This window comes from Denticeps clupeoides, chromosome 3, assembly GCF_900700375.1.
Source record: "Denticeps clupeoides chromosome 3, fDenClu1.1, whole genome shotgun sequence".
Lineage (NCBI taxonomy): Eukaryota > Metazoa > Chordata > Actinopteri > Clupeiformes > Denticipitidae > Denticeps > Denticeps clupeoides.
Genome location: NC_041709.1, coordinates 36,047,012 through 36,060,362, shown reverse-complemented (window position 1 = coordinate 36,060,362; position 13,351 = coordinate 36,047,012). Strand labels below are relative to the sequence as shown.

The following is a 13,351-nucleotide window of genomic DNA, read 5'->3' as shown; positions in this document are numbered from 1 at the left end:
CTGTAGCTTTGTAGTCAAGTCTCGTAAATCTCAAATGATTTAATTCTTGTCAACTCGCCGCTTAAATAGAGAAAATGCAGCAGATTATAGTAAAGAAGAAAAGCAAAGAAACAATGTGATTGGCTGGTTTCATGCAGCTCATTATACTAAAGAAGAAAAGCTAAGAAACAATGTGATTGGCTGGTTTCATGCAGCTCATTATACTAAAGAAGAAAAGCTAAGAAACAATGTGATTGGCTGGTTTCATGCAGCTCATTATACTAAAGAAGAAAAGCTAAGAAACAATGTGATTGGCTGGTTTCAAGCAGCTCGTCATAATAAAGAAGAAGAGCTAAGAAGAAAAGCATTTTTTCCCTCAGTATGCTAGCATGGGATTGGTGGGTATCCTATAGGGAGGGCGGAGCCTGTATGTATTTTTACATTGAAAATCAGAAAATCAAATGTCAGGACTCTGGCCGGGGGTCCTGACGTGTTTAAAATGGTCAAAGTTTTTCATTGGTGAACAGATATAATGGGCGGGTTGGCCGTGGAAGAGCCATCCTCTTCCGGGATGATTAAAAATGTATAAAAAATAAAGAATAAATAAAGAAAAAATTGAATGAAGTCTCCTTGCCCTTCTTGAACATCACACATCTGAAACACCAGGTTTGACATCAGGCTGTCTTGTAGCCTGCAACACTCCACGTGAAGCAGGACGTGTCTACAGCCTGAAACTGCGTGGTCCTGAGAAGAGACAAGTTCATGTCCTTCCACTGGCACACATATGAGCGGTGGAAGAACTTGAAGGATCTCCTTGGCTAAGTGGTAGCTCTCTAGATGGTGCCTGCAAAATGCTCCATGTGTTCAGAATTGTAATAAATGATTGTAAAGTATTAACAATCTGTCACTGCGTGAAACCGATGGCGCATTTATTATTTATAGTCACATTAGTACCCACCCTCAGTCACCTTCCCGAACCTCTTAGTCCTGTTACACTCTCGCACTTACGATCTGTTCGCCAATCCACCAACTGAGCACGCTTTTTGGACAACGTCCGACCTGGAGGAGCGAGTGTTTTAAGAACAAAGCGCTGGTCTCTGAACTGCTTCAACGCGATTGGCTGTTGATGTCATTTTTCATTCAGCCAATTAAAACCAGGATCTGAGAGAAGGTACTTTCTAGCCAATCAAGAACGAGTGGGCGGGGCTGGCCGTCTAGCAACTTAAAACGAGGCACCGTTGGTTTTCTTTCCTGATTTGCATTATTATATGTTGGGAGGAAACGGTTCTGGAGACTAATGGCCTAGAGAGGAGGCAATTTATAAAAAAAAAGCATGAAACTCAGGCAGGCTGTTCATCAGCTGATCAAAAAATAAAAAAACAGGCCTCCTTAGGAATTTATAGCCTTTCAACTTTTGATCAGCCGATGCACAGCCTGTTTTCAGAAGTACGTGGATGTGGTGCGAGATATATGAAACAGGGAGAGTAAAGAAATCAGACAATTACAAAATCCAATAATCCTCAATGACTTTTAATCATTCCAAAACAAAAAACTCTGGAGCTGGTCTGCAACGTAGACTGCACTGGTCCCACAGAATAAATACGAGCGCAATGTTCTACCTCGGAAGGAACAAACAGCCCTTCTGAAAGGGGTTCTATCTGCCGTCCAGCGCCTTGTCGCGGGCGATGACCGACTCGTCGAACTTGATCATGAACGTGGTGCCCTTGTGCCAGTGCACCGTGACCTTGGCCGGGAAGCCGCTGTGGGTGAGGATGGCCTCCACGATGCCCCCGGTGAAGGCGGCGCAGTTCAGCGTGCTGTTCTCCTTGGGTACGGAGATGAAGGCGTTGACCAGCGGCTCCTTCTCGATGATGTAGTAGGTCTTGTCGTCGTCGTTGGCCTGCTCCAGCTTGTCAGCCTCCTTCCCAAACAGGGCCTTCCACACGGAGACCTGCAGACAGGTGGCAACAGACGTGCCATAATGTAATTATTAATAACACATGACTATTAACACCGATGCAGCAATATGTGTGATATTGTACTGATACAGGGACACCAAATACCAATATATAGTCCAAAATTCAGCTCTGAGTTATGTTGTATATGTTGCATATGAGGAGCAGTGGTGGCTCTGAGCAAAGCACCGTCCCCCCACGCTGACGGGTAAATACAGAGGACACGTTTCACTGTGTCACCGTGTGCTGTGCTGCAGTGTTTCACCATCACTTCACTTTCGAAACGATCCAGCCAGATTGTATTAATCGCAATATGTACAGTACCACAATACATCATGATCTTTGCCACTAGCCACCCAAAGTGAAGTGATTGTCACGGCAGCGCAGCACACGGTGACACGGTGAAACGTGTCCTCTGTATTTAACCATCACCCTTGGTGAGCAGTACGCGGCCATGACAGCGCGTGGGGACGGTGCTTTGCTCATGGTGACCGACAGCCCCAGCCTCACCTTGATGAAGAGCAGTATGTTGAGCACCTTGGTCTCCCTCTTGCCGTTCTTCTCGCGCAGCACCAGCACGTCCAGCAGACTGGCGCCCACGCTGTGGCCCATGTCGGCCAGGCGCGCCTGCAGCTCGGACACCGAGTAGACGCGGCTCTGGCAGTACTGCACCATCTCGGAGAAGAGCAGGGCGAAGGCGCCGGCGCCCACCTCCGTCTTGGGCCGGGTCAGGGCGCGCTCCAGGATGGCGGACTTGCCCCTGGTGAAGCGCGTCTCCATCTTCGCTCTGTGGGAGCAGATCCCAGTCAGCTACGGAAGGTGTAGGGTCATGTGATGCCCTCACTGACCTATACGCATGCACAATGTGACTACAAGCAGCTCCTTCAGAAAACATTGCCAAAAAATAATGCAATAAGGTGCCAGAAATTTCACAATTACGGCGCTATATAAACATGGAAAGAATAAATATGTATTTCAGAGTAATGATGATAATGTACAGCGTACAGATTTATTTCATATAAGTACATCATTCATGCAACGCAGCGAATTGCGCGCCAAATGCTGTAAAATAAAACGCTGGACGTCACATTTACGGCGTTAAAAACAGCTCTTGGTTGTTAATATCAGCGACGGTCACATTTACAGCGTTAAATGCAGCTCTTGGTTGTTAAAATCAGCGACGGTCACATTTACGGCGTTAAAAACAGCTCTTGGTTGTTAAAATCAGCGACGGTCACATTTACAGCGTTAAATGCAGCTCTTGGTTGTTAAAATCAGCGACGGTCACATTTACAGCGTAAAAAGTCGCTCTTACTTGTTGTCTTTGAAGGAAGCTGCTGTTTACATCCACAGGCTTCAGCCGAGCAACACTTCCGGTTCCGGGCTGCTACGTCATCGTCACGTGATTGACAGCAGCCTGTTAATTTGTGCGCTTTTTTTTGTTGATTTCTGCACTTTACTTCTACATTTAAACGCCGGCACGATATATCACGACAGATCAGATCTCTTTTCCTCCGTTTCGTCAAGGAACTGGTGAGAAAACGCTGCTCTGCGGGTGGCGCCACCCAAAGGTCAGTGGTGTAAACTACATTTATTCATATTCCATGCATTTCACGCGCCATCATATCGACCATAAGAATCATAATGAGAATATTCTAAACCAACTACGTAATGAATTGTTTTGCTCATTCATACAGATGGAAACTCTTTCCAACAAGAACAGATCGATACTTTAACCCGTCATCAATATCCCAACATTTCCTGTGTAATAACCACTTTTATTTCCTCGTGTAAAACTCCCTTTCATGGGCTTAACATTGCCACACTCTTGTTGCAATATCCTCCATTATTCTTATATACGATATTCGGCGAATTATTACTAGGCGGAGGTGAAATTGATTATTAATCATTGTTGCTTCCTAAGTGTGACTGATTAACTGATTAACTGTTCATTTACATTTTACAGCGTTTATCAGACGTCCTTATCCAGAGCGACCTACAGTCAGTAGTTACAGGGACAGTTCCCCCCCTGGAGACACTCAGGGTTAAGTGTCCTGCTCAGGGACACGATGGTAGTAAGTGGGGTTTGAACCTGGGTCTTCTGGTCCATAGGCGAGTGTGTTACCCACTAGGCTACTACCACCCTGTTCCTTTTCTTGTTTTTTGGAGGGGTGTATATGCATTTACATGTCGTTTTCATTGTGTTGAACAGGCGTGTGATGACAGGAAAGGATTCGTATTTTCCTCTCATTTTTTATTTTGTTTGACATCATTTTTGCCCAAAATATATACATAAATAAACAGAGAACAGACGTGTCCCCTCACACATTAAAATGTCGAAAAAAAAAGACCAAACGCGGACATTTTATTCACCTCAAGCTCCTCTGCTGACCAACGTAAATGCATTATGGGGAAGTGACAGGGACGCAGGCCACTCAGCCCTGAAAAAAGGGGGACCGAACAGAGCAAACGGGGCGGGACTGGATACACAGAGCGAAAAAACATGGGGTCCCATGCGGTCCCACACGGTTCCACGGGGTTCTACCCGGTTCCACCGGCGCTCAGAAAAATAGCTGCAGCCGTGGAGGGAACTACTTACAGACGGGTTCAGACTTTACAAGGCGTGGCGACGTAGTGGAAGATCCCGGCGGAATCAGAAGAGAGATGCCTCACATTCAGTCTGTACTTCCTATTACCCATCATCCTCCTCTCCTTGGTCAGTAGTAGAGTCAGAAAGCTGCCCGGACGGCCTCACAGCAGCACGAACTCGTCGGCGCCGCTGTGGCCGAGGCGGTGGCTGGACGGGAGGATTTGGGGCGGGGCGTCCTCCTGGCCGTAGTCGTGGGCCCCGCCCTCAACAAAGGTGAAGATTGGGTATTTCTCTTTAGAGGAGGACAGGGCCTGGGGGACAGACAGAGAGAAAGTGACAGGTCACCTGACTTCTGAGTATTGCCTTCAGAGCCAATCAACGCACGACACGGTGCACACAGTGAAATGTGTCCTCTGCATTTAACCATCACCCTGAGTGAGCAGTGGGCACCATGACAGGCACCCGGGGAGCAGTGTGTGGGGACGGTGCTTTGCTCAGTGGCACCTTCTGATTACGGGGCCGCTTCCTTAAACCGCTAGGCCACCACTGCCCCAAAACTGGAAAGGATAAGATTTTCCCTTCGAGGTTCCCTTAAGACATTTAAAAAGATTTGGGGTCCTTTTCTCGATCTGGTTAAGAGTAAGAATCTCCCTTCTGTTCCTGGGTGGGACAGTTCGTTTATTATATCTGTGTGTGTGTGTGTGTGTATATATATATATATATATGTGTAGTTTTACTTTTGTTTGGTTCTGTTTTTTATTATCGGGCTCTGTTTTCTTTTGTAACCTTCTTTTTATTGCTCTAATTCCAATTAAAAAAAAGTAATAAATAATAAAAAAAAACCTTCCTGTCGCTTTGTGGGCTGTTTCATTACAAATGATAACGTCTCTCACACAGGCTACCAAACAAGCCGGACTTCGTAAACCCCAATTACTGCCGGACTGAATGCAGACGGCTCGTGCGGCGTGAACATCGGACCGTCCAGCGTACACAAGCCGCGAGCTTCTCCCCTTTACTGCCTGCGATCCGGTCGTACAACTCGAGCCGGGACCGGGACGGGGTGTTCGTCCAGCACTCACCCCTCCCACTGCAGAACACAGGGTCTCAAAGTCCTTCTTGCTGCGGGCGTAGAAGCCGATGGTACAGCTGGGGTCCATCCGACCTACGCCCATCTTCCGGGGGGAGTTACAGTGGAACGACTGTAAAAATACATCTTAAATAAACCGGACATTTCCCACGTATGATATGACAATACAGTAATAACAGCATTTTAACTACATATATATACACACACACTATATATGTGTATATGTACACACACCAAGAAGCCATTTTACTCCTAAAACAAGTATTACTGACTACAGCTGTATTCATGCGTTAATCAGTTCATATGAAATCATTAACGGGGCGTGTCTGTCGTGCAGCGACCAATCCAAACACAGCCTATTATTTACTGCCGATTGTATTCTGCACAATACATTGTGGTTCTGGACCACGGATGAAGAGCTTGACACCGCTCTCTACAGCAGAACCGTAGTGGACCAGAACGACGAGTGGCGCGGAGCTGGCGCTTCACCTCCAGCGAGAAGTTGCCCTGGGTGACGTCCACCGCGGGTTGACAGTAGTGTGGGTCCAAATACAGCAGCTGCTCATCTGCAGGTCAGAGGTCAGATTTGACTGATCCAGATACACAGGCGTTTGCAGTTCATTTTTAGATGTATAATCCAGAAAAATGAAGTGACCAGGTGTCAAGATAAAAAAAAATGACTTAAAAAGGTCCTGTACCTCAACACTAATTATACCAGCAACATGAGCAAAAAGACTGACATCATAATACTGTCATACTATATACTGTATATATACCCATATACTGCTATATATACACAGTACAGGCCCCCTCACATTCACACCTTCTCATTCAACGTGTCTTCTTTATCTTCATGACCATTTACGTTGGTAGATCCTCACTGAAGGCATCAAAACTATGAATGAACACATGTGGAGTTATGGACTTAACAAAAAGTGGAGACCTGACCTCCACAGTCACCGGACCTGAACCCAGTCCAGATGGTTTGGGGTGAGCTGGACCAACAAGTACTAAACACCTCTGGTGTTGAACTCCTTCAAGACTGTTGGAGAAGCATTTCAGGTGACGACCTCTTGAAGCTCATCGAGAGAATGCCAAGAGTGTACAAAGCAGGAATCAGAGCAAAGAAACTAGAATATAAAACATGTTTTCACTTATTTCACCTTTTTTTGTTAAGTACAGAACTCCACATGTGTTCATTCATAGTTTTGATGCCTTCAGTGAGAATCTACCAACGTAAATGGTCATGAAGATAAAGAAAACACGCTGAATGAGAAGGTGTCCAGACTCTTAACCTGTACTGTACATATTGCTGCTGCTTGGAGGTCTAGTTTGTCTCTTCCTGCACGGTATTATGGGTCTGTGCACAATGTCCTTTGTTATATTGTGTGTTATTTGTCCTTTTGCACACAGTGAATCCACGAAGCTTCGCATTTCGTCTCTCGTACTCGTTTATTAAGTTGACTTTGACTTGTGGCAAGATGCGTGATTGTCTTACCTTGGAACCCGATGAAGAACAGGGAATGTTTGGGTTTTCCACCGATGATCCCAATACAGCACTGCAGTTTCAGAATGTTCTGGAGATGAAAAAGAGAGTCACACCATGTCCTGTCTGTCCTGGTCTCCAAGCTGCAGAGAAGGTCGAGTCTGGACTCACCTTCACACACTGGACATATGACGGGTTGAGAGATTCACCCCCGAGGCGGACCGGCACCAGGATAATGACGGACTTCCAGCGAGGGCTGGACTCACACAAACGCACCACGTCCTCCTTATACACTGCACGCGCGCACACACACACACACACACACACACACAATGATAAAAACCCCTGTAGCTTGGACTGGACGTTGTGCTGGACGCTACTCACCAGTACAGTCCTGGGCCACGTACACAGCCATGTCTTCCACTTCTGTCGTCACGGCAACTGCCTTCCTACAGAAACACCCCAGGAACCAGACCGGGCAGAAATCAGGACCAACGGTCCTGTAGACCACGTGTCCAAACTCACGGATCTCCCGCGAGGTGACTTTATATGGATCTAATATTCTGTCCCGGCATATATAACACACAAACTACAGATCCCATAATGCAGTGCACACTTTGCTGACAAACTTTGGTGACTTTGAAGCGCAAAAAAAAAACAGAATTTTGCTTTTTTCAGCTGCTTCACAACAGTCAACATGGAAACTGCTCCTCATCTACAGTGTGAAGTTCACCTTCAGCAAGGCGACTGAAGCACTGCATTATGGGATCTGTAGTTTGTGTATTAAAAATCTATATAAATGGATCGTGCGGGATGTGGCCCGTGGGCACACCTCCACCCTCACCTGAGAATGTGGGCCACCACAGACGGGCCGTACCAGTCCCCCGCCCTCTTCCCAGAACTCCGGCCCAATTCCACCAACCGGTGCAGCCCAAACGGGGAGGCGGGGTCGTCCCCAAACCAGCCCACCAGCCTCCTGTGGAGGGCCTCTGCCGGCGAGTCCCCGCCTTCCTGGACAGATCTCCTCTGTAGGGCGTGGCCGACGGGGGGCGGGGTCTGGGACCCACGAGAGACTGGGCTGGAGCCCCACGTCGGGATGGTGACTCCGCCTACTGTACGGGAAGGCGAGCGCGGGTGCAAGATCTCAAAATCGACATCTGTTAGGTGCGGGGATTCTGCCCAGTGCCAACCTGTACAACACACACACACACACACACACACACACACACACACACCTGTTAACTGGACCACAGACACACACGCACGAGTCAAAACACACACACACACACACACCTGTTAACTGGACCACACAGACACACACGCACGAGTCTAACAACACACACACACACACACACACACACACACACACACACACACACACACACACACACCCCCGTTAACTGGACCACACAGACACACACACGCGAGTCAAAACACACACACACACACACACACACACACCCCCGTTAACTGGACCACACAGACACACACACGCGAGTCAAAACACACACACACACACACACACACACCCCCGTTAACTGGACCACACAGACACACACACGCGAGTCTAACAACACACACACACACACACCCATTAACTGGACCACAGACACACACGCACGAGTCAAAACACACACACACACACACACACACACACACACACACACACACCTGTTAACTGGACCACAGACACACACACGCGAGTCTAACAACACACACACACACCCATTAACTGGACCACAGACACACACGCATGAGTCAAAACACACACACACACACACACATCTGTTAACTGGACCACACAGACACACACACGCGAGTCTAACAACACACACACACACACCTGGCGGCAGCAGGTGGGTCAGGAGTCCCTGCGCCAGCAGCATCTGGCCGCTGCGCAGCATGCAGCCCCACCCACAGTCCGAGGTCAGCGCCGAGCCGCCCAGCGGGGGGAAGTCTTTCCTGTAGGTCAACCAGAGACGAGACGCAAAGGCCAGCGAGAAGCGCTCCACCTCATCTACACACACACACACACACACACACACACACACAGAAATATACGTACAGCAGGCCAAAGTGACAAAGTGAAGTCATTGTCATTGTGATACACAGCAGCGCAGCACACGGTGACACGGTGAAACGTGTCCTCTGTATTTAACCGTCACCCTTGGTGAGCAGTGGCCACCATGACAGGCGCCCGGGGAGCAGCGTCTTCATCAAGGGGGGATCGGTATTCAAACCCACAACCTTCCACTTCTTTACCTGCCTGGGTCAGTGGTGGCCTAGCGGTTAAAGAAGTGGCCCCGTAATCAGAAGGTTGCCACTGGGGTTCCCTTGATGAAGGTACCGTCCCCACACACTGCTCCCTGGGCGCCTGTCATGGGTGTTGGTTAGATAAAGAGGACACATTTCACTGTGACACCGTGTGCTGCGCTGCAGTGTATCACAATCACTTCACTTTCTTTCTCTGGTGGGAACCACACACACCTGAACCAGAAGACCCAGGTTCAAACCCCACTTACTACCATCATGTCCCTGAGCAGGACACTTACCCTGAGTGTCTCCAGGGGGGGACTGTCCCTTTAACTACTTACTATAAACCAGAAGACCGAGGTCCAAACCCCACTTACTACCATCATGTCCCTGAGCAGGACACTTAACCCTGAGTGTCTCCAGGGGGGGACTGTCCCTGTAACTACTTACTATAAACCAGAAGACCGAGGTCCAAACCCCACTTACTACCATCATGTCCCTGAGCAGGACACTTAACCCTGAGTGTCTCCAGGGGGGGACTGTCCCTGTAACTACTTACTATAAACCAGAAGACCGAGGTCCAAACCCCACCTACTACCATCATGTCCCTGAGCAGGACACTTAACCCTGACTGTCCCTGTAACTACTGACTGTAAGGGCGTCTGGTAAATGCTGTAAATTTGTAGTAATTTTTCTAGTGTTTATGAAGACACCGCATGGACCACATGATGTGTATATGGGGACTGGCCAGTCGCTCGGAGACACACACTGACCTTCGTTGTTGAAGACGTAGGACTGGCCCAGCAGGTAGAGAGGGGACGTCTTGTTGAAGACTGTTTTGGATTTTACTGACCATCCTGACGGAGAACAAGACCAGATTAAACAATCATCAAACAGATCCGTCCCACACAAGAACCGGATTCTTCTTCTGAGACCAACCATATTTCACGTTGTTCCAGGCCGACATCAGTTTGGTCTTGAGACGGTCGACTTCGTCCATCTCCCCAGAGCCTTCGCGCCCCCCATCAGCGCCGCCTGCTGGGCCGTGGCCGAAGTGTCCGCTGTGCAGGTCCCGCCTCCTCCGGCCCTCCGGGCTGTCGGCTGGTTGGACATACTGAGCGGAGCTGGGGGACACGGAGTTCATCCCTCAGGTGTAACCGGAACATCAGCGACAATCACGGCTGAAGGGGACAAAAAAGAACAGAACCGAGGACGTGGCCGGGATTATAAAATGGGGGGGTGTAGAAAACGTACGTTTCTTTCTTTTGCTTAATCAAACACAATAATCATTTCTATTGGGGGGCGGCGGTGGCCTAGCGGTTAAGGACGTCCCCCGGGTCCCATAATCAGAAGGTTGCCGGTTCGAATCCCGGTCCGCCAAGGTGCCACTGAGCAAAGCACCGTCCCCACACACTGCTCCCCGGGCGCCTGTCATGGTGTCCACGGCTCACCAAGGGTGATGGTTAAAATGCAGAGGACACGTTTTGTTGTGTGCACCGTGTGCTGTGCTGCTGTGTATCACAAGTGACGTGATTGTCATCATAATGCACACGGTGACACGTGTCCTCTGTATTTAACCATCACCCTGAGTGAGCAGTGGGCACCATGACAGGCGCCCGGGGAGCAGTGTGTGGGGACGGGACCTTCATCAAGGGGACATCGGTGGCACCTTGGCGGGTCGGGATTCAACAAGGGGTGTGTATTGGCAAGGATACTTCAGGCAGTAATTCCCCAGCTGTACAGCGCCATCTACAGCAGTGGACCTTACTAACGAAAACGCTCGGCAGCGCCACCGGGTGGACTAAATTTGTATACAAATATTGATATTTGGTGTCCCTTTATCGATACAATATTACCATGTAAAATAACACAATATATTACTGTAGGGATTTTTTGGTAACACCCCTAAACACGAAATTCAACGTAATTATTTTAACATTACCGCAATAAAATCAGATAAACGTGGTTATTGAATTTGTGTATACCAGCATATTAATATTTCTGTGTTAGGAAGCCCAGTAAAAGCCTCCCTGTTGCCCCAGGGCCACACGCGGAACCCATGACCACTTCAACAGTGGTTTCACTTTTACCCGCCTCAGAAACGAGCCTCTCATGTGACACGGGGGCTGCGGCGGTTCGCTGGCGCCCACACTGGGGACCACGGTGACCCCACTGGAGATCAATAAAATAATAATACTTCCTGAACGGTGGTGTATGCGATGTCATATTTTGTTGTATGAGAAGAAATTATTCTCAGTCTCACAAAAGTGAGTACACCCCCCCTAAGTGAAAATATCCAAATACAAAATGGGTCAATATTATGCCGCCATTATTCACCAGCACTGCATTAACTCTCCAGTTCACTAGGCTGCCATCCTCCATGACGGAGCTGGTGGATGTTACACACCTTGAGCTCCTCCTCACTATACACGAGTGACGGACGTGACGTTGTTACATACGAGTGACGGCGGCGGACGTGACATTGTTGTATACTAGCGGTTAAGGAAGCGGCCCCGTAACCAGAAGGTTGCCGGTTTGAATCCAAACCCTGTCAGTTATTGTACACGAGTGACATTATTGTATACGAGTTATTATAACAGATGTAACGTTAATGTACACGAGTTATTGTGTACGAGTTATTATAACAGATGTAATGTTATTGTACACGAGTTATTGTACACGAGTTATTGTACACAAGTTATTGTACACAAGTTATTGTACACGAGTGACTGTGACAGACGTAACGTTAATGTACACGAGTTATTGTACACGAGTTATTGTGTACGAGTTATTGTACACGAGTTATTGTGTACGAGTTATTGTACACGAGTTATTGTACACGAGTTATTGTACACGAGTGACTGTGACAGACGTAACGTTAATGTACACAAGTTATTGTGTACGAGTTATTGTACACGAGTTATTGTGTACGAGTTATTGTACACGAGTTATTGTGTACGAGTTATTGTACACGAGTTATTGTACACGAGTTATTGTACACGAGTGACTGTGACAGACGTAACGTTAATGTACACAAGTTATTGTGTACGAGTTATTGTACACGAGTTATTGTGTACGAGTTATTGTACACGAGTTATTGTGTACGAGTTATTGTACACGAGTTATTGTACACGAGTTATTGTACACGAGTGACTGTGACAGACGTAACGTTAATGTACACAAGTTATTGTGTACGAGGGACATGACGTGAGTGAAACTGCTGGCAGGTGCGCTGTTGATCACGTGATGATCTGCGAGGTCAGAAACTTGGCTGAATTACAGAAGACGCCGCTTCACTGCGGTCAGGAGCAGGAAAATGTGACCGAAAAAGCAGAGAAGCAGGAAACAGCGCTTCTCTCCTTTTTTTGTCTTTCTGCAAAAAGTCCCATTCAGCTGCACCTCTGGGAATCTGCTTTCAGGCAGCCTGTGACCCGAGAGAAAGGAGACACACTCACACACACACACACACACACACACACACCAAGAAACACCACACTCTCTCACACACACTCACACACACACACACCAAGAAACACCACACACTCTCACACACACTCACACACACACACACCAAGAAACACCACACACTCTCTCTCTCTCTCTCACACACACACACACACACACACACACACACACACACACACACACACACACACACACACACACACGTCATTGTTGGAAGATGAGTAGCTCGAGTCTCGTCCTAAATCTAATTTCTCTGCCAAATTAGCGGACGAGCCGAATTATCTGCTGCTGCCTCCGTGTGGGCGAACCTGGTGGAAACCAGCCGGTACCTGCGAGCTGGAGGCCGGGCCGGGTCGCCGGGTCCCCGGCAAGTTAGCGGCAACTCGCTCGCCTCACCTCAGCGTCACTTCTGCCATCTTCCCGCGGTGCAGCGTGTCCGACGGAGAGAAGCGGGGCCGAGGTTCTCCCCGCGGCCCAGCAGAACCGACACGGAACCCAGCCGCCCGGGAACTGCGGCAACACTTCCTGTTTATGTC

The 13,351-nt window shown here is 48.3% G+C and overlaps 2 protein-coding genes across 4 annotated transcripts; both read right to left on the bottom strand.

Annotated features, from left to right (window-relative positions):
- Positions 1-1,488: 1,488 nt before the first annotated feature.
- LOC114785868 (trafficking protein particle complex subunit 5-like) lies at positions 1,489-3,384 on the bottom strand. Of its 2 annotated transcripts, none has more exons than XM_028972511.1 (3): positions 3,250-3,384; positions 2,445-2,721; positions 1,489-1,930 (listed from the first exon to the last, which is right to left on the bottom strand). In XM_028972511.1, exons 2-3 carry the CDS (start codon positions 2,712-2,714, stop codon positions 1,634-1,636), a joined length of 567 nt encoding a protein of 188 aa, XP_028828344.1. In that variant the 5' UTR covers positions 2,715-2,721; positions 3,250-3,384; the 3' UTR covers positions 1,489-1,633. The 2 variants fall into 2 exon arrangements, with proteins under 2 accessions (XP_028828344.1, XP_028828345.1); XM_028972512.1 differs by having other exon boundaries at positions 2,445-2,782; positions 3,250-3,345.
- Positions 3,385-4,171: 787 nt separating this feature from the next.
- LOC114785741 (cysteine protease ATG4D-like) lies at positions 4,172-13,350 on the bottom strand. Of its 2 annotated transcripts, XM_028972290.1 has the most exons (11): positions 13,212-13,350; positions 10,290-10,531; positions 10,124-10,207; positions 8,941-9,114; positions 7,942-8,287; positions 7,482-7,546; positions 7,269-7,390; positions 7,110-7,188; positions 6,101-6,177; positions 5,604-5,723; positions 4,172-4,835 (listed from the first exon to the last, which is right to left on the bottom strand). In XM_028972290.1, the coding sequence occupies exons 2-11, from the start codon at positions 10,492-10,494 to the stop codon at positions 4,686-4,688; spliced, it is 1,422 nt and encodes a 473-aa protein (XP_028828123.1). In that variant the 5' UTR covers positions 10,495-10,531; positions 13,212-13,350; the 3' UTR covers positions 4,172-4,685. The 2 variants fall into 2 exon arrangements, with proteins under 2 accessions (XP_028828123.1, XP_028828124.1); XM_028972291.1 differs by lacking the exon at positions 13,212-13,350 and having other exon boundaries at positions 8,941-9,059; positions 10,290-10,428.
- Position 13,351: the final 1 nt, after the last annotated feature.

Bases quoted from the DNA above. Each gene is read 5' to 3' on its own strand.
- LOC114785868 (XM_028972511.1), bottom strand. From the start codon at position 2,714: ATGGAGACGCGCTTCACCAGGGGCAAGTCCGCCATCCTGGAGCGCGCC. The intron at 1,931-2,444 runs GTGAGGCTGGGG...ACCTGTCTGCAG, and splicing joins ACATACTGCTCTTCATCAAG to GTCTCCGTGTGGAAGGCCCT.
- LOC114785741 (XM_028972290.1), bottom strand. From the start codon at position 10,494: ATGAACTCCGTGTCCCCCAGCTCCGCTCAGTATGTCCAACCAGCCGAC. The intron at 9,115-10,123 runs GTCAGTGTGTGT...GTGTGTGTGTAG, and splicing joins CTACGTCTTCAACAACGAAG to ATGAGGTGGAGCGCTTCTCG. The intron at 5,724-6,100 runs GTGAAGCGCCAG...GTATTTTTACAG, and splicing joins AGGGCAACTTCTCGCTGGAG to TCGTTCCACTGTAACTCCCC.